This window comes from Mytilus trossulus, chromosome 10, assembly GCF_036588685.1.
Source record: "Mytilus trossulus isolate FHL-02 chromosome 10, PNRI_Mtr1.1.1.hap1, whole genome shotgun sequence".
NCBI lineage: Eukaryota > Metazoa > Mollusca > Bivalvia > Mytilida > Mytilidae > Mytilus > Mytilus trossulus.
In genome coordinates this window covers 72,949,136-72,969,221 of record NC_086382.1, presented here as the reverse complement: position 1 = coordinate 72,969,221, position 20,086 = coordinate 72,949,136, and the positions used below count along the sequence as shown (strand labels likewise).

Sequence of the window (20,086 nt, the reverse complement as noted above, 5' to 3'; positions counted from 1 at the left end):
TTAAAAATTTGCTTTAAAGGCCAATAACTCCTTAGGGGGTCAATTGACCATTTTGGTCATGTTGACTTATTTTTCGATCTTACTTTGCTGTAAATTATTGCTGTGTACAGTTTATCTCTATCTATAATGATATTCAAGATAATAACAAAAAACATCAAAATTTCCTAAAAATTACCAATTCATGGGCAGCAACCTAAAAACGGGTTGTTCAATTCATCTGAAAATTTAAAAACTGATAGATCTTGACCTGATTGACCATTTGACTCCTTGCCAGATTTGCTCTAAATGCTTTGGTTTTTGAGTTATAAGCCAAAGCTGCATTTTCCCCTATGTTCTATGTTTAGCTATGGCAGCCATCTTGTTTGGTTTTCTGGGTCACCGGACACATTTTTTAAAATAAGATACCCCAATAATGATTGTGGCCAAGTTTGGTTCAATATGACCCAGTAGTTTCAGAGAAGAAGATTTTTGTCAAAGATAACTAAGATTTTTAGAAAAATGGTTAAAAATTGACTATAAAGGGCAATAACTCCTAAAGGGGTCAAATGATTATTTTGGTCCTGTTGCCTTATTTGTCAATCTTACTTTGCTGAACATTTTTGCTGTTTACAGTTTATATCTATCTATAATAATATTCAAGTTAATAACCAAAAACTGCAGAATTTTCTTAAAATTACCAATTCAGGGGCTGCAACCCAACAACGGGTTGTCCGATTCATTTGAAAATTTCAGGGAAGATAGGTCTTGACCTGATAAACAATTTTACCCAGTCAGATTTGTTTTAAATGCTTTTGTTTTTGAGTTATAGGCCAAAAACTGCATTTAACCCCTATGTTCTATGTTTAGCCATGGCGGCTATCTTGGAAGGTTGGCCGGGTCACCAGACACAATTTTTAGATACCCTTATAATGATTAAGGCTATGTTGGGTTAAATTTGGCCCAGTAGTTTCAGAGGAGAAGATTTTTGTAAAAGTTAACGACGACGGACGACGGAATACGACGGACGGACGACGACGGACGCCGGACGCCAAGTGATGAGAAAAGTGAGCTTAAAAGGACACCAAACTTGTTTTATAAATTCTGTTTGAAAGATAATACTACATAATAAAGTGTTAAATTTATCTTCCCGTAATAAAATGGAAACGGATTTAAATATGCAGATTGACGATAGGAATACTATTTACTTCATGCCTTTTATTACATCCAAAAATTCGTTTTTACAAATCAAATGCTTCTATCCTTTGTATAAAAAAGGTGCATATATTGAATTCGCTATATTACGGTTAACAGAATAATGCAGGGTTGTATATGTTATATCATTGGATAGAGAAGAATAACTCCCGTTCGAAATTTTTATTTCGTCGTTGTCTGAGATATCCGCGGATTCCCATTCTAAAAATAAATAAAGATTGTCTAGCGATCGCAAAAATCTAACGATTCGTCTACGTCTGCTTTATGAGACGTGCGTAAACGTAATCGTTATGAAGTCGTTAGTCGCACGCATACATTCACATTAGTCGTAATTAGCGATTGGTTTTTTTTTCAAACGGCAGCCACAGGATTTGTTTCATTTCTTCAAATATTTAGAAAAAAAAGACCTTATTTCCTGGTTACTATCCGATGCTTGCAACATATTTAATTTGCTTATAGATGACTTTTTGAGAACGTCGCATGACGACGTTTCTGTAGATTTACTTTTTCCAGTCAACATTTTTACGTTTTCCAGTCTGTTGATATTTACTGTGAACGTTTTGTGTATATTTAAATATTCAGCTATGTTGAAAGACGAGTATGATGTCAAATCATAAAAATATTAAGTGTTTAGTCTCAGGGAAAAATTGTGATATGTTTTTGTTGTTGAATGGGTGCAATTTGGGTACTCGGTGAAATGTGGGTACTGTGACGTTAGAGTTTTATATTTTATTGTATCTTTATTTCACAGACACTCATCTTTAAGAAAAAAAGTGTATTTACTTTTATAAGTCAATCAACGGTATGTATGAATATTTGTTAGATTTTTTTGGTCTTATTTAGGACATTTAATTATATTCAAAAGACATAATCATAACAACATCGATGAACCACTACATTAAGTGTGATACGATATTTATCCACTCGAGACATTTAAATTTTCAAATTTAAAACCCGAGGGACGCCGAGCGTTTTAAATATTTAAGTTTTAACTGTCGAGAGTTGAAAAATATCGTATTACACGAGATTGGGTGGTCAGGGAATCTGTTTCTTTAATGATTTTTTAAACAATATGCAGACAAATTCAATACTTCTTTTCAAATGATCTACAAAAAGATGTATTCTTTCTAATTGATGTCATCAGGCATGATCGCCTTTTACCGTGCCGTTACAATAGGAAATTCATCACAGAAAAGCAATAAAATTCGACGTCATAATCCAATTTTGACCAATGATGAACAGTAAACGAAAGATCCACACGTTGATTAAATAAAGATAATCAACATTTCAGGAAAGGGATAAATCGTGTAAGAATTTGAGAAATATATTTTTCTAATTCTTCGTCAATTTATCCCTTTCTGCACCCATTGTATAAAAAAATTTAATCAACGTGTGGTTCGTTTGATCTCAGTACTTCATTGGCTAAAATCCGATTGTGACGTGGAATTTTCTTGCTTTCTTCTGAACTTTCTATTGTGACAAAAGGCGACCATGCCCGACGACGATACATAGAAAGAACACATCATTTTGCAGGGCATTTGAAAAGAAGGAATAAGGTTGCCTGCATAATGTTAGAAAATCATTAGAGAAACAGATTCCACCACCAAATCTCGTGTAATACGATATTTATCCACTCTCGACAGTTAAATTATCAATTTTAAATTTGAAATTTAACTGTCTCCAGTGGATAAATATCGTATTACACTCGATGCATTCTATATATAACTTGTCTGATATATATATTCTTTCCAACCATACTTTTTCCATATCTTTTCGCTCTTTTCATTCCCATAATCTTACTGTAGATTTTCAATTCTTTGCCAAAACAATGGATAATTTCTCAATATTGATGCAAATATTTATTTTAATATTTTAATTATGGACACTGTCAGATTTAAAAAAAATCTATTTTTTAATGAATATTTGCAATTTAATGGTTTGGCCAAAAACCGAGAGAATTTTTTTTTTAATATATTATATATGCCAAATTGTAGATTTTACCAAAACCTTCTCAATATTTTGAAAAAGAAAGAATCATCGTGGTATTTTGCTACATATTAGTCTTTCAAAATTGCCTAATTTTACATAGATAATTTTAAAATGAATGAAAAAAAATCTATGAGATATGATTTTGAAATAAAATATCAGAACAAATGCTGCCCACCGAACTTGTTTTCATGCTTGAGGTAAATTAAAGCATATGCTGTGATATAGTCATTTCTTAGGTAAATGTAGTCAGACGTTTTTTTTTTTTTTATCTCATATTTAATATATTGTTTCTCTTTACAAGCTTCTGTAATACATTTATATAGAGACAACCAATACAATTTGACATCGCAAGGATTGGAAAGTAGAACATTTTTCTTATTATACCTGTGTTATTTTTATTAATTCTTAATCACTCTTTTCAGCTCATGGCATTCTAAAACTAAAGGGTCTTAAGAGCCTGTGTCGCTCACCTTGGTCTATGTGAATATTCAACAAAAGATACAGATGGATTAATGACAAAATTGTGTTTCGGTTATGGTGATGTGTTTGTAGATCTTACTTTACAGGACATTCTTGCTTTTTAAAACTATCTTCATCTTAAATGAACTCTTCCCATTAGTTACAGAGGAAAATATTTTGTTAAAAAATTATAAAAATTTAAAAAATTGTTAAAAATTGACTGTAAAGGGCTGTCACTCCTGAAGGGATCAAATGACCATTTGTGTCATGTGATTTATTTGTAGATTTTACTTTGCTGAACATTATTGCTGTTAACAGTTTATCTCTATCTACAATAATATTCAAGATAAGCACCAAACACGGCAAAATTTCCTTAAAATTACCAATTTAGGGACAGCAACCCATCAACGGGTTGTACGATTCATCTGAAAATTTCAGTGACGATAGATTTTGACCTGATAAACAATTGTACCCATGTCAGATTTGCTCTAAATGCTTTGGTTTTTGAGTTATAAGCCAAAAACTGCATTGTATCCCTATGTTCTATTTTTAGACGTAGTGGCCATCTTTGTTGGATAGCCGGGTCACCGGACACATTTTTTAAACTAGATCCCCAAAAGATGATTGTGGCCAAGTTTGGATTAATTTGGCCCAGTAGTTTTAGAGGAGAAGATTTTTGTTAAAGTTAACAGACGACGACAACGACGACGACGACGACTGAAGACGGACGCAAAGTGATGGGAAAAGCTCACTTGACCCTTTGGGCCAGGTGAGCTAAAAGTAGACTCATCCTTATGTTCTTCTGCCAATCAAAGAAATAAATATCACTGATAGACTGGAAGAGTTGTCTGTATAATTTCGAATAATTCTCTCTCTTTTCGGTTTATAAACAAGCTTGTGTCCCAAAGTTTACTGGTTAATGGAGTGATTCTATATGTATTTTTGTAACTCCTATACAAATTATTTATTAATTTTATTATTTTTTATAGATATTATACAGGTTATATGACACTGGAGATGAATATGTTCAATTATAACAATGTTATCGGTCCACGCAGCGATGTTAAGGCATTTTCGAGGAGTTTTTGTCAAGAGGAGGTAACTCCGCTATTACCTTATTATGTATTCATTAATGGCGGATTCCGTAAGCAGCGTCCATCGATACAATTTGATGAATACAAATTACTTGCATGCAATCGGATGAAAAAAACATACCGATATGATGCAATTTTATTATTGAATCACAAATACGGGTTTTTTTTTGCTTAATTATATTGTAAACGGTTGCAATAGCTGTTTTTGCTGCCGTTATCGTCTGCTTATTGACCCCGCCTATTTTAGAAAGACAACCAATTAGAAGCCGGATCGCTGTCATCAGATGCTTGCAGTCGGCAGAAATGAAAGCACCTTGCACCAGCAATTATTTTCTCTAATGTGTGAAAATATATGGATATAAGTAAGTGACAGCTAACAAATGTGTCAAACTAAAGAATTATAAGCTGTTTGCTTTCAATTTCATTCTTTTCAGGATCTATAAAATGGTTAGAAATGAGTAAAAGACAAATTAAGCTTTGGCAAAGAAAATTTGTACACACCTGGTTAGAACCAAACTACACGGAGAAAAATACATGAAATCGTATTTATTTAATCCCATTTTCAGTAACGCACCATCGGAAGAAATAAATATGTACGCGAGAGTGTCAATCTCGGACATTGTCCATTGCTTAGACCCCATTCACAACTTTTCATCGTGGAATTCTATCTTGTTGAACATATTTTCCCTACGCATATAGCATCTTGTGACTGGAGGACCTAATATGTACATGTAATCATAACGTCATCTGAGAGTGATTCTCGATTTTAAGATTGATCATTTCATTTGAAAATCTGGAAGCTAACATGAAAACAGCTTTGGCATTCATACCACATCTCCTTACATCTATGACAACATGGACAATTTCTCCTTCTGAAGTTTTTACTTTCTCCTTGGTAAAAATTCCACATCTGAGGGTACTGATAGTCTGGGTGTGCAGACAGAGGATTAACCCTGGTACAGCAACATGTTGTATGTGTCTGAACAAAGCTTTGAGCCTATATTTTAGTGGATGTTTGTTGTATTCATGTATAACATAGATGATCTTCATGCTTTTTTGCTGAGAGATCTATATTTTATTTTATAATTTGCTGTACCTACAGTATAGGTTTTGTGGATTATTGTCTAAACTGTAAGGTGACAAAGTTCCATATTCAATTTTGGGTGCATATTTATCTCATTCAATAGCATTGCTCACATATCCATTCGCTATTATACTTTTGTGTGTTGACGCCTTACACCGATAAGAGTTGTTTTAATACATGAAAGCTTAAAATTAGCATAGCCTTTCAAGACGTCATTAGTATTTGGACTACACACAGTGACACTCAAATGTTACGTACATCATTTTGTGTACACATAACTACAAGGTATAAATTAATATTCAATTCTGTTTCAAGTCCAAAGTGTCAGAAAAGTGTATATTTTAAAGGAGGGTAACCACATTATTTATATGCCTGTGCAAAGTCTAGTCATTTATTAATGTCTTTGGTTCCTATTTGTTTTTGAATCATGTACAATGAGATGGGATAGGAGGGGTCCTGATCCTGAAATCCCGGGCTAAAAAACACCTGATCCCTAAATCCCGGCCTTAAAAACATGAATCCTGATGTCCCGAAATTCGAAAAAAAGAATTCCCGGATCACGAAAGGGTCAATCCTGAAATCAATCGCGAACTGAGCGTAAAAAACACTTGATTCCGGAGTCCTGATAAAGGTCCTATCCCCCTCTACAGATGGAGAATGTCACACAATATTCACACAAATTCTTTCGACATTTCAATTTCAAAACAGGTTACTGATTTTTAACATCTTTTTTCAATTATTTCAAGAAAGAGGCAAACTAATTTTCATTTCAATAGGTGTTTATTCTGTATTGAAAAACAAGTGTGTATTTAAGTATTACGTACAAATACCTTACACTTTTACATACAAATTTAATGGAAATAAAGAAATTTTATTGCAAGATATGCTCAGGTTAGAGTTATATACATTTATGAAATCTCAACTTAAAATCCTTTTATAATACTTTTCTCCATTTTTTTTAATTTACTTTACTTTCATACTCAAATATCGTTGAATAGTTATTCATGTCAGGCATTTTTTCAGCATGATAAGCTATGTTCTATGAAAATAGGAGGAAAATACTGATTTTTCATTGGACATGAATGGATGAGTATGTTTTAACATGCTGTATTGTATCAATACTCGTACTTGCATATGGAAATTATTGGAATACTAGTTTTAAAAAAAAAATCAAAAAAGTGTGGAACTCAACTTTCATATCAATACACATATTGTACCAAATTGTATTCAAATACTTATAAAAGCATTTGAAACTGATGAAAAATTTATAATGCTTGTATCAACTAGCTGCTTAAATTTATCATGTTACTTTTTTACATTAATTCGTAAATAGTGATTTGGAAATATGGATACAGAAGTCATCATCGTGTAACAATTATAAAAGGAACAATTTAAAACAACACAAAAACATATTCATTGATTTGCGTGTCTGACGTCACATATTTTTGTCGTTCAAAAATTATACAAACAATTTTAAAATTTCACATGGGCACTGTTATCATACAAAGACATTATATTTAAAATAAAGTAGCTGTTCGACAATTATTTTCTTAAAGTAAGTTAAAATGATATGTCAAAGTTGGCAGTAGATAATAAAGATTTTCATGATATGTCATCAACTTATAATTAGAAATCTGATCTACCTCAAAATCCGGAGTGGTGAAACAGATCCAGCATGGCTGATTCAGAAACAATAGTCATGCACATTAAAAGCAGATTTAAGTAAAATTTTAGACCAATATATACTTCCTTCTTAAAAATAATGAGGCGTACCTTAATTAAATATTGATATACAGTCTGAGTTTTAGAGGAACTGCCAGTATTTTTTCAGTTCAAGGTGATATAGCTCAAATACAAGACAATGTTCTGAATAACGAACTGCAGTTAAACACAAAAAATGTCTCAATATTTCCCCACAATTATGTGGGTCAGAGTGATTTCACTATGTAATATTTTGTAAAATACAATTTGACCTGGCTTCCGCCTCATCTAACAGTTCTAAATATTTTGATGTTTTGTAGCAATAATTCTTCGTAAAAACGTTCCTGGGAATCCGATCCAAACAAAGATTGATTGTAAAAATATCTGATCATTTAATAAACTAACAGTACACATAATGTTCAAACTAACTAATGCTGTCATCATATATATACTGCAGCTGTCCTATTTGAGCAGTCAAATTGCATTGACTGTATATTTATATGTGATATACAGTAACTGACCGTATATCACATTGTTTATGACGTTGACAATGCGTTTCCGTAGAATTTAATTTATGACGCCAATAAAACATACAGGTTCGCAGAAATTATACGTTGTTCGCTCCAAATTAAAAAATGATTGTTTTAACCCTCAAAACTTCATTTAGAACACTTATATGAGTTGCATTATATAAAGAACAACCATACATTGTCTCGAAATATTTATCGGTTATTTGTACTCGGCTCGAAACAGGTAGAAATGCTCGGCACAGCCTCGCTTTCTACCTGTTTCTAAGCCTTGTACAAATAACATTGATATTTCGAGACAATGTTTGGTTATTCTACATGAATAGTAAGCTGGTAAACTCAAGTAGTGCTTATTAAGAAAGCTTATAAAGGCCGTATACTTGAACTATACTGGTTTGCTTTTATAAATTGTTATTTGGAAGGAGACTTCAGGACAAAGTGGATGATTTTTCTTTCCTATTATTTTTGAATTTTTAGACGTCGATACGTTTTGAATTTTAATCTTTTAATCAGCGTAATCTACGTTTTACTTGTAAAGTTTACCTGTTTAACAATGTTTATTCCCGCCACATTTCGTATGTGACTGTCCAAAGTCAGGAGCCTGTGGTGTCGTTTGTTCACGTCTGTTATAATTGTTTTTCGTAAATTGTTCTGTTATAAATAAGACCGTTATTTGTGTCGTTTGAACTGTTTTTGTATGTCGATGTCTCTTATGGCCGACTGTACGGTTTAAAATGTTTTTTTCTCACTGTTGAAGGCTTTTAAATTTACTATAATTGCTGACATCCACTTCAAAAGAACTTTGGTGGATATTTTTCTCATTGGTTATCATACCACATGTCATATACTGCAAAGAAGAATCCAGGTAGTGCCATAGCCCCCGGTGTCTAATCTAAATATCCGGGTCAACTTTGGTGTGTACTGACCCTAAGACTCAGCTGAGCATATGCTGGATGTCTTGGTCTGTCTAATGTATTATCCAAATCATCAGCCATGTCTATTTGTGCAGGTGTGCTCTGTTCTCCCTCTAATACAGAATGGTCTCTGTCAACTGACCGATGCATTTCATCTAGTTGCTGTGACCGTAATACTAAAATATTACTATTAGTCTGTTCGCTTGATATAAGTGTTTCCCTTTGACCTTTCAAAGAAAAAAGAAACCAAAATTAATAGTACAGCAATCACCATCACATTTTTAACATAATAAACACATCACGAATAACATAAAACAACCACTAATTGACTTCCGAACTGGTAGCAGAGATAAGCTACTATATAAATCTTTTTTTAGGCAAATTGAAGACGAATTGTTTGGACACATCATGATCCACTATCCTTGAATGATATAAACTTTCAGAAAAAGAAATTAAGGATGGTGTGTATGAGCCTGTATTGAATATGTATGGTTAATTGGGGAACAATGTTTGATGGAAATTTGAATGGTGTATACAATGAACGTTCGAACATGTACTGGCTTCCGATGGTGCACAAAACTTCTTACAAATATATATTTATTCCGTCTTCAAGTAACTGTTCCACTACTCAACTATTTATTCTACTTACATATGAACTAGTACACTAGTAGACCTGGTAATAAATTGTTCGAATAAGGCCTTTGAAAACTGTGGAATTAATTACTCATAGAATGTCAAAAAAATCGATCAAAGTACTTTTTTATGCTTATATTGATGATTTCAAATCTGTTTCTCTACCCTATATACCTTTTGCCTCATAATCCTATAAAGAAAAATTTATACCCCTGATTAAATGTGCATTTAAATTTTCAAGGTCATTTTTGTCGAGCCTTCGACTTTAGTCGAAAAGCGAGACATAGCGATCCTACATTCTGTCGGCGTCGTCCACAAATATTCACTCTGTGGTTAAAGTTTTTGAAATTTAATAATTTTCCTGAAATATCCTGGATGTCTACCAAACTTGGACAGAAGCTTGTTTATGATCATAAGATAGTATCCAGAAGTAAATTTAAAAAAATAAAATTCATATTTTTCCGTATTTTACTTATAAATAACATAGGAGTCAAACAAGGGGATAATTTAAGCCCCACTTTATTTAAAATTTTTATAAATAATATTCTGGACTCTTCTGATGAGACATGTAAACCTGCTATTTTAAATTCCTAACACCTTAATTGCTTATTGTATGCAGATGACTTAGTATTGATGTCAGAAACAGCTGATGGTCTACAGAGGTGTATTGATAAACTATATAATTACTGTAATAAATGGGGGCTCCAAATAAATATAAAGAAAACTAAATCAGTAGTATTTAATAAAACAGGAAAACTAGATGAAAAAATATTTAATATTAATAATATACCTATTGAAAGGGCTAGGGGCTATAACTATTTAGGAATTTATGTGAGCGCAAGTGGCAGCTTTACAGAGGCTAAAGATGATTTATATAAAAGGGGACTAAAAGCTTTATTTAAATATAAAAAAAAGTTTTAACTTATATAAACCTAAAATTAACACACTTTCACATATATTTGATCATACTGTGAAACCTGTGTTGTTATATGGAAGTGAAATATGGGGATCTTCAGTAATAAATAAACTTAATAAAAATGAACATAATCTTTTTAAACTATGCAAGGACTTGACACAAGAAAGTATTCATGTCAAATTCTGTAAATTTTCTTTGGGTTTAGGTAAAAAATCTACAAATATAGCTGTACTGGGTGAAATGGGAAGATTCCCCTTATTTCTTGAAGTAATTTTAAATATGTTTAGATATTATAAATATATATTAAAGTCTGAAGATATCCTTCTCTATGAAGCCCTGAATGTCTCTCGATCACTAAATAGTTTAAACAAAAATAGTTGGTATAGTTGTATTGCTATTCTTATGAAATATCTTTTTTATAGATCTTAAACTTATTAAAAATTCAAAGATGGATTTTAAATCACTAATTTACCGGAAATTAAAACAGAAATATTCAAGTTGTATTTGGAAATCTGAACTTTACAATGATAGACAAAAGAAACAGCATGGAAATAAACTAAGAACTTACAGATTATTTAAAGAAAATATTTATATGGAAAAATACTTATTAATTTTAAATGAGGATGAAAGGCGACTGCTCATTAAGTTTAGAGTCAGTGCACATAAACTAGAAATTGAAAGAGGCAGATATGTGGGGCTTCGAGTGGAGGATAGAATATGTAAAAAGTAAAATCACAAAAATACTGAACTCAGAGGAAAATCAATTTGGAAAGTCCATAATCACATGGCAAAATCAAAAAACAAAACGCATCAAAAACGAATGGACAAGAACTGTCATATTCCTGACTTGGTACAGGCATTTTCAAATGTACAAATTATGTAACACTGAAGTTGAAGATGAAAACCATTTTCTTCTTCAGTGTCCTGTTTTAGAAAATAAAAGATCTGAATATATACATTACTTTAAAAAGGTTAACAAAAACTTTAAAAGCCTCCCAAATAAATCAAAATTAATATGGTTAATGTCACCTGAGGATAATGTTATAATTAAAAAAGTAAGTTTATTATTGTGTACTTTATTCAAAGAGAGAAAATCAATTCTAGATACAGTTTAGTCACCGGTAGTTTGTCCATCTATTTTATATTGTAAAACTATATATATATATATATATTCATCTTTTCTGCAGAAATTATTTGGGTGAAAAGGACTTGTCAATGTTTAATTGTTAAATAATCAATGTAATCAATATGTAATCACTTGTATGAAATTGAACTTAATTGTACTGCTCAAATTATTGGGCGTCATAATTGACAATAAAAAACTTTGTATTTGTATTTTGTATTTTTATAAATGGACTTTGTTTTTCTTCCAGTTAACATTACATACAGTCGGCATTTAAAGTTTTTAAAACATTTTAAAGATTCTTAAACTAGCCTGGATTTTTACCAAACTTGGACAGAAGCTTCTGACAATCCAAAGATAGTATCAAGAGGAATAATTTTATTGATTTTTTTCATCATTTTTGTTGAGTGTGTGATTAACAGCAAAAGTAGGCGAGACACTGGGTTCCGCGGAACCCTTACAATTTTTTTATTAACGACAAACAAAACAACTATGTCAGTTAGATCTGATTTGATATTATAAATGCCCTTGAACTTATAATAGCTTATCATGTTTGTTGGCAATAAATATTCCGTATATAGTGAAGTTTACGGATTTTCCATGCGGACTCACTGTGCACCACTAATTGCGAACTTATTTCTGTACTTTTATGAGTTACAATTAATGACTGAAATCAGCAAAAACCAATCGAAACAACATCTGATTCAAAAACTTGATAACACTTTTAGATATTTGGATGATATATTGGTTCTCAATAATGACGACATTTTTAACGGGAAGCTTAATACCAAAATTTGGGATAAGAAAAATAATTTTTCATTTCCTATTGTTAAAGTTCCAATTTTTGAATGGTGATGTATCTTTGTCATCATCTTTTGATATCGTACGTGTATATAACAACGTATTTGTTTTCAACGAAAGAAATCTCTGCATAACTAGATAAATCATAACACCCGTGTTTTAGATTCCACAAACTAGTCAAAACAATAACTAAGTTTTATCTTCGGAACAAGGACAGCATTCATAAATATAAATCAACATGCAGACATCTCATAAGTTCAGATATTTCATATCCTATCGTTATTGTAATCTTCTTTACAAATCACAAAAATGTCGACATTCACTTCAAAATCTACCCAAACCATCAAACAGACTTACGCAGAACGGATATAGTGAACGTACTGTTATGAGGTCATTAAGGATAACATATATCTTTTGTTACCTTTTCTAAAATCGGACTCACACTTCTATTAAGGTTTATGTACCCTTCTGTAGCCATTTTTGTACGCACTTTTCAAACTTCAATTGTATCAAAACTACAGAAATAATGAATAAAAGAGATAGGACTTTGGAAACATATTCAAAGGGGAAACTTGATGCAAAGCATTATTTTTTACTGTTCCATTGCATTTAATAGAAAAAGAGGACTTTGTGGCAAATAAATGAATATTTTCATAGAAAATCCACAGCCTCTATCCTTGTACTCTCATATTTGGCAATTGGATGACTGATAGATATAGGATTATTGCATGCAGTGCTAGCATTAATTTTCTTAAAACAAGTTTATAAATGTAGTTATTGGTTAAAACAAATATAAATACGGCCAAAATCAAGTACACCTTTTAGGGTGTGCTCGACTTTAGTGACTGAGCACGAGGTGTTTCGGAATTTACAGGTTGCTTAGCACTTTTTGTAAAAAATGAACACTAGCACATCATAGAAAATCAAAAGAGTAATTTATGTTACAAATTTTATAACAAAAATCTCTGTATTAAAGGCTGTGGATATTCTATAAAAATCTTGATTTATTTGCCACAAAGTCCTCTTTTTCTATCAAATGCAATGAAACAGTAAAAAATAATGCTTTGCATCAAGTTTCCCCTTGGAATAGGTACTAAATGGCCTATATCTATTATTCATTATATCTGTAGTTTTGATACAATTGAGGTTTGAAAAATTCGTACAAAAATGGCTACAGAAGGGTACATAAACCTTAAACTCCGTTTTAACTTTTACTGTGAATATTGCTGTGTGTTTCTATATTCTACATTGTCTAGAGTTATAGGAGGGTTGAGTCTTTTTTTAACCACGCCGCATTTATATTATAGAACTTGTAATCCCAAACCTACTCCCTGATATATTATGAATATTTATTAATTATGCAAATTTATTAATACTCACATTTTATTAGTATTTTATTTCTGTGCCAAATAGTACTGGACAGCGTTAAATTGTGTGTGCTGTGCTAGAAAGTGTTAATGCTGTACTGGAAAATGTGTATGCTGTACTAGAAAATGTGTGTACTGTGCTAGAAATTGTGTATGGTGTAGTATTAATTCCTAAACTAGTTGAGACTCAACTCGGTAAAACTTGAAGTTCAGTTGGAATATAACGTAGTCATCTTTAGTTGTTGGGATGAGATGAGATGTTCATGCGCATGTGTAACTTCAGTCTTCAGAGTCGAAGTGTTTGTGCATACAAAAGTACTAAGTACAACATCACAAAAAGTGGGAGGGATATCGGGAGGGCATCTGATTCTTACAACAATGATTAAGCTAAATTCCAACTGAACTTCAACTTTTACCAAAGTAAGTATCGTTTAGTAAAGGAAATTAACTACGTCATCCTGTTTCCGGGACCAGATGAAACTTCAAAGAGCACAAGCCCTGAGATAAGTCAAAATGTTATATTTATAAAACCTCCAAAAAAATATATCCCTCCTATATACAAAATTCTTTTTTCCAAAAAAATTCTATATACTCAGAACAGCTCTCTGAAAACGTTGTTCATCTGATTCGATCGGCTTCTTATAAAATTTTGTAAAAGTCTTTTCATTGGTCTAACCAGCACACACTTGGTCTATGTGAATATTCAACAAAGGACACAGATGAATTTATGACAAAATTGTGTTTTGGTGATGTGTTTGTAGATGTTACTTTAATGAACATTTTTGGTGCTTACAATTATCTCTTTCTATAATGATTGGCCCAGTAGTCTCAGTGGAAGATATAAGTAAAAATTTACAAAGTTCATGAAAATTGTTTAAAATTGACTATAAAGGGCAATAACTCCTTTGGGGGCCAATTGACCATTTTGGTCGTGTTGACTTATTTTTTAGGTCTTTAACTTTGCAGTAAATTTTTGCTGTTTACAGTTTATTTCTATCTCTAATATATTCAAAATAATAACAAAAAACAGCAAAGTTTCCTTGAAATTACCAATTCAGGGGCAGCAACCTAACAACCAGTTGTCCCAATTTATTTGCAATTTTAGGGCAGATAGATCTTGACTTGATAAACAATATCACCTCCCTGTCAGATTTGCTCTAAATGCTTTGGTTTCCAAGTTATAAGCCAAAAACTACATTTTACTCCTATGCTTTATTTTTAGCTATGGCGGCCATCTTGGTTGGTTGGCTGAGTCACCGGACGCATTTTTTGAACCAGCTACACCAATGATGATTGTGGCCAAGTTTGCTTCAATTTGGCCCAGTAGTTGCAGAGGAGAAGATTTTTGTAAAAGATAACGAAGATTTACGAAAAATGGCCCTTTGGGCCAGGTGAGCTAACAGAAAGCTTTTAACTATAATTAGTTATCAAAGGTACTAGGATTATAATTTAGTACGCCAGACGCGCGTTGTGTCTACATAATGTTCACTAGTGACGCTCATATCAAAATATTTATAAAGCCAAACAAGGACAAAGTTGAAAAGCATTGAGGATCCAAAATTTCAAAAAGTGGTGCCAAATACGGCTAAGGTAATCTATGCCTGGGATAAGAAAATCCTTAGTTTTTCGTAAGACTCAAAGTTTTGTAAACAGGAAGATAAAAATTACCACATTATTGATATTTATATCAACACCGAAATGTTGACTACTGGGCTGGTGCTACACTCGGGGACGAAACGTCCACCAGCAGTGGCATCGACTCAGTGGTGTAAATAGTTATCAAAGGTACCAGGATTATAATTTAGTACGCCAGACGCGCGTTTCGTCTACAATAGACTCATCAGTGACGTTCATATCAAAATATTTATAAAGCCGAACAAGTACAAAGTTGGAAAATTGGTGCCAAATATGGCTAAAATAATCTATGCCTGGGATAAGAAAATCCTTATTTGTTTTCGTAAAATTCTGTTTTGTAAACAGGAAAATTTATAAAAATGACCACATTATTGATATTCATATATAACCGAGAGCTTAAGCTGTTATCATCAAATATTCTTTAAAAACAGTAAAAACACACATCCTTCTATCTGGAAGACAGCCAAAAAGTTCAACAAAATGTACATTAAAACCAGGTCTATTCTGTTTTAATAAACCTGAATAAAACAAGGTATAACTATCCTTTCCTTTTACTAAATTGTTTAAACATAGCAAAATAACGACTGTACGTGTCCTACAAGCCGTGGATAAAACAACTAATATAACTAACTTCAATGTTAAATCTTTCAATGAAATATACTTTACGGGAGATAACTTCCGTAATTTTTTTTTTTTAGATACGTACCTAGTTTCACTATATTGAGCGAGACGACATGGGTCTGCATTTAAGGCGACGAAGCGGACCATAATAAAATGGTCCACTGCGACAAAAGCCAAACAAGGTTCTGAAGGTCGCAAATTATATACACCTTTTAAAAATCTAATGATTGTTGCCGTAGAGCCAACTGTCACTCCATTACACATTATTCCTAAGGCTGACAAAGCAGATCTTGCACAATTTATAGTACTATAACTTAATCCTTTATCAAAGTGCACTGTTAAAAATGTAAGACTTCATTTAAAGCTGGTTGAATGTTCCTTTTACTACAGAAACGGAACCATTGCTTGACATAATGTGAGTTTTGCTTTTTTGTACTGTCTCGCCAAGACGCCAAAATAATTTTGAAAGCCATGTCTGAAATACCTTGGTTTTCCAAATTTTTCTTGATAGCCGACAAGCAAATGATTGTGAAGAGGAAGAATATTTTCCATTCAAAATAAATTTATCAGAAGTATAATGTTTTTGCCAGTTTTTAACATAATTTTTCATTCTACCTGCTGTACAAGTATTGATATCAGAGACACCTGCTAAACATACCTGTTTAGCATAATTTACTCCCGCTGGAAACTTGGAACTCCGCTGAAGTTTTTATAACCACCTTGATCTTTTTTTATACTAGCCTCTACTAGCGTAACCATGGCCACAGCCAACTCTCTATCCACCTCGACGAGGGCCTGCACGGCCTCGACCAAAACATCGTCCTCTACCAAAACTACGTCCTCGAGTAAAACCATTTCCTATACCTTTTGCATTATTGTTATTATTTAAATTACGACCAAGTCTGTTCATATCTTGAATTTCTTTTGATTGTTGAAGGACATTACAATGTATCACAATAAAGCATGTCTGTTAAAGGAATTGAGGGTGAACTTAAGTGATGATATTCAGGACTTTAAATCAAATCTTTGATATTTCTTTCTCTTTGCATTCGTCATCTTGTTATATTAGAGATGACCAGGATATTGACGAACGAACCTATCTCGACGAACGAACGTATAAGGAGCAGTAATTGTATGTTTACAAACGTACAAAAAACCAAAAGGTGTTGTTATTTAAAGATTTATATGTTTGAATTGTATTCGGCTGCAATCAAGATAATAGAGAGAAAGGCATTTTATATATCAATTTTAAATGGTTTCATGATTTATCGATAAAAGACGTATAAAAGTGTTATGTAAGTTACGATATCATATACATGTAGTTTTTATAATTGTTGGACGCATGATGAAATAAACATCACGCTCAGGAGTATTCGAGTGCGTCGACAACTTTTACTATGCTAGTACGGATATGAATGCATAATTTAGATTCTCTCAAACAATATGTAAATGTAATGTTGTGTGTTGTGGGATCGTTTTTTTCATCTGTCTTTTTAATTGGGTATTCAAGTTTTATATGTAATCTCATCGATCAGTTTATATATAAAAAATATGTCGTTTTTTTTTTAACCCTTTATCATACCTGTCAACCTCTGACGGAGCAATCTTTTTAGTGTTAAACTGGTCATCAGATTTCATACAAGGATTACTTGGTCCATCAAAAATGCAAATGACGATATTGGAACCTCACAACAAATTTATAAGATAAATGCAGATACTTATGTGTATAAAAAATACCAATAGCGTTTGTGAAGTAGAACACCCCTACCACACCACCCAAGCTTATGAAACAAAAATACATTATAGCCAAGGCTTCGTGTTGAAGGCCGTTCGTTGACCCATAATAAAAGGAGGGTAGTATACCTTATATAATATTGACTTCATTGTCAAGTTAGCTAACAAGCAAGCTAACCAAAGATTCTACCTTTACCTACACACTCAATGCAATTGGCTGTAATTCTGTTTAATTATCACAAAATAACAATACAAAAAATAATCAAAATGGTCCCTTGCGATTGCAAGCCTTATTGCGATATCCTGACATATTCTCCTTTCACCATTAGGCAAAAACCTGGACCGCTGTTACAAAATAAAATCAGCAAAAAATATATCTAAATATATTCAGAATGGAAATGGGAAATACGTCTATAAGACAACAACCCGACCAAAGAGCAGATAACAGGCGAAGGCTACCAAAGGCCTTCAACTCCGCGAGAAATCCCGTATTCGGAGGTGGGCCTCATCTGGCCCCTCAATAAAATTATGCACTTGTTCAATGAAAATGGACGGCATACTAGACTCTAACACAAATAAACGAACTAAAATTAAAGAATACATACACGACTAACAAAGGCCAGAGACTTGGAATAGGCGCAAACATGCAATCGGACAAATATCACAGAAGAAAAATGTATTTGTCCCAAGAAAGTCTAAACCAACATTTCAAAATGAGGTTTTAATTATATTGTCTGATTTTTTTATTTGTTTTATGCCATAATGTGATACTCAGCCAGTTGAAATGTATTTAAGGTCCATCTGTGTGCGTGGGTAGGATGATCTGGTCCAATTTTTCTAGGGCTATATCTTTTAGTACTCAAAGATTGGACCCTCACCCGTATGCGTGGTAAATTGGATAATAGTTTTCGTATAAATTTGCAATTATAATGAATAAGCTAATTAAATGAGCAGAAAATATAATAACCATAAGAGATTCAACTGCACTTTGATTAGCAAAAGTATCAATACACTAGTTATAAACTTCAATATCAATTTTTATAGCATCCCCTTTTACGACGTGCAAAATATTAAAAAAAAAAATTTTTGAGGAACTTATTTCTTTGATTTGATCAGGGTACCTTGTAATCAGCCTTATCTGGCTTGTCTGGGAGCATAAGCCAACGAAGATAGATAAATTTCGGTAAAGGAAACAAGATTTAAAATTAAAAATAAATATATCAATATAGTAAAATTTGATATCTATGCTTTCACCATTTTATACCCCCCAAAACACTTTTGGGACCTCAAATTTTAAAACAGAGTCTTGGATATCGAGTGCATCTTTTTCTATTGTGGCAAACATTAATCTATTTATGATTGGAGTAAGCTTATAAACAATAAGTTACATGCATATAATATTTCTTTTTACTACATGCAGAACCATGCAATTTCTTTCACTTGGACGAGTTTATGTTGGATTAATTCATTAAATTGTATAAACTACCGCTCCCGCTTCGTACGATTCGTCAAGTTACGCTTTCGTACGTTCGTTCGTCATTATCCTGGTCATCTCTATTATGACAGTAACGCTAATGAATCAATTCCCAAATCTATGCAAGACTGCATTTCTTGTTGACAATCGTCACCCAAGTCAGGTTTTAGCTTACACAACATGTTCAACAATTTTGTAATGTTACAAGATGCTTTTACAACAATTTCTTGGTGCTGTTTATAACTGAGTCAAAGGACCTAGTTTGAGGAGAGAGTAAATCCCAAATAAGCTGATTTACTCTAGTTCTTGTGAAAGAAACACAATTATCTGGTCTAGCCACTGATTTCATCAGTTCATTTTATTTTTCATCAGAAATTCCCTCACGGAAAAAGTTCATTAACAGTCTAAGCTAATGTGTCATCTACACGTGTATTTAAATTATCTTTAGACCCCTTAAGCTTGTGTAGAAGCTTTAACAAAAATGTCACCATCTTTGTCAAAAGAGTTGTTTTTTTAAGCTGGAGGTTCTGCAACCTCCTCATCCACAACATGATCATTAGTGTCATGATTATTATTTTCATCATAAACTGCAGGGTCTGCATCATCGCTTTTCCCTCGTAACCCTCAGGTTCAGACAAATACAACTCGTCTACCATAGATTTGAGAGACACGAAATCAGTTTTTGTGGACTCTGTTCTTGTTGTATACTTTTCAAAACTAAAAACGCTAGTGTTTGGACTAAGACATTTTGGTCGTGAAGTAGCAGTTCCGGCCTCGGCAGAGCTGACAATATTTGCCCCACTTTTACTTCTATCGTCATTCG

The 20,086-nt window shown here is 32.6% G+C and overlaps 1 protein-coding gene across 4 annotated transcripts in view; it reads right to left on the bottom strand.

The window, feature by feature from the left end:
• Positions 1–20,086, bottom strand: part of LOC134688515 (death-associated inhibitor of apoptosis 1-like) — an 83,973-nt gene that overhangs the window by 17,676 nt on the left and 46,211 nt on the right. For all 4 annotated transcript variants that reach the window (XM_063549293.1, XM_063549292.1, XM_063549295.1 and 1 more), the window contains one exon: positions 8,972–9,186. In XM_063549293.1, coding sequence (XP_063405363.1) covers positions 8,972–9,186 — 215 coding nt within the window. The remainder of the gene's footprint in view (positions 1–8,971; positions 9,187–20,086) is intronic.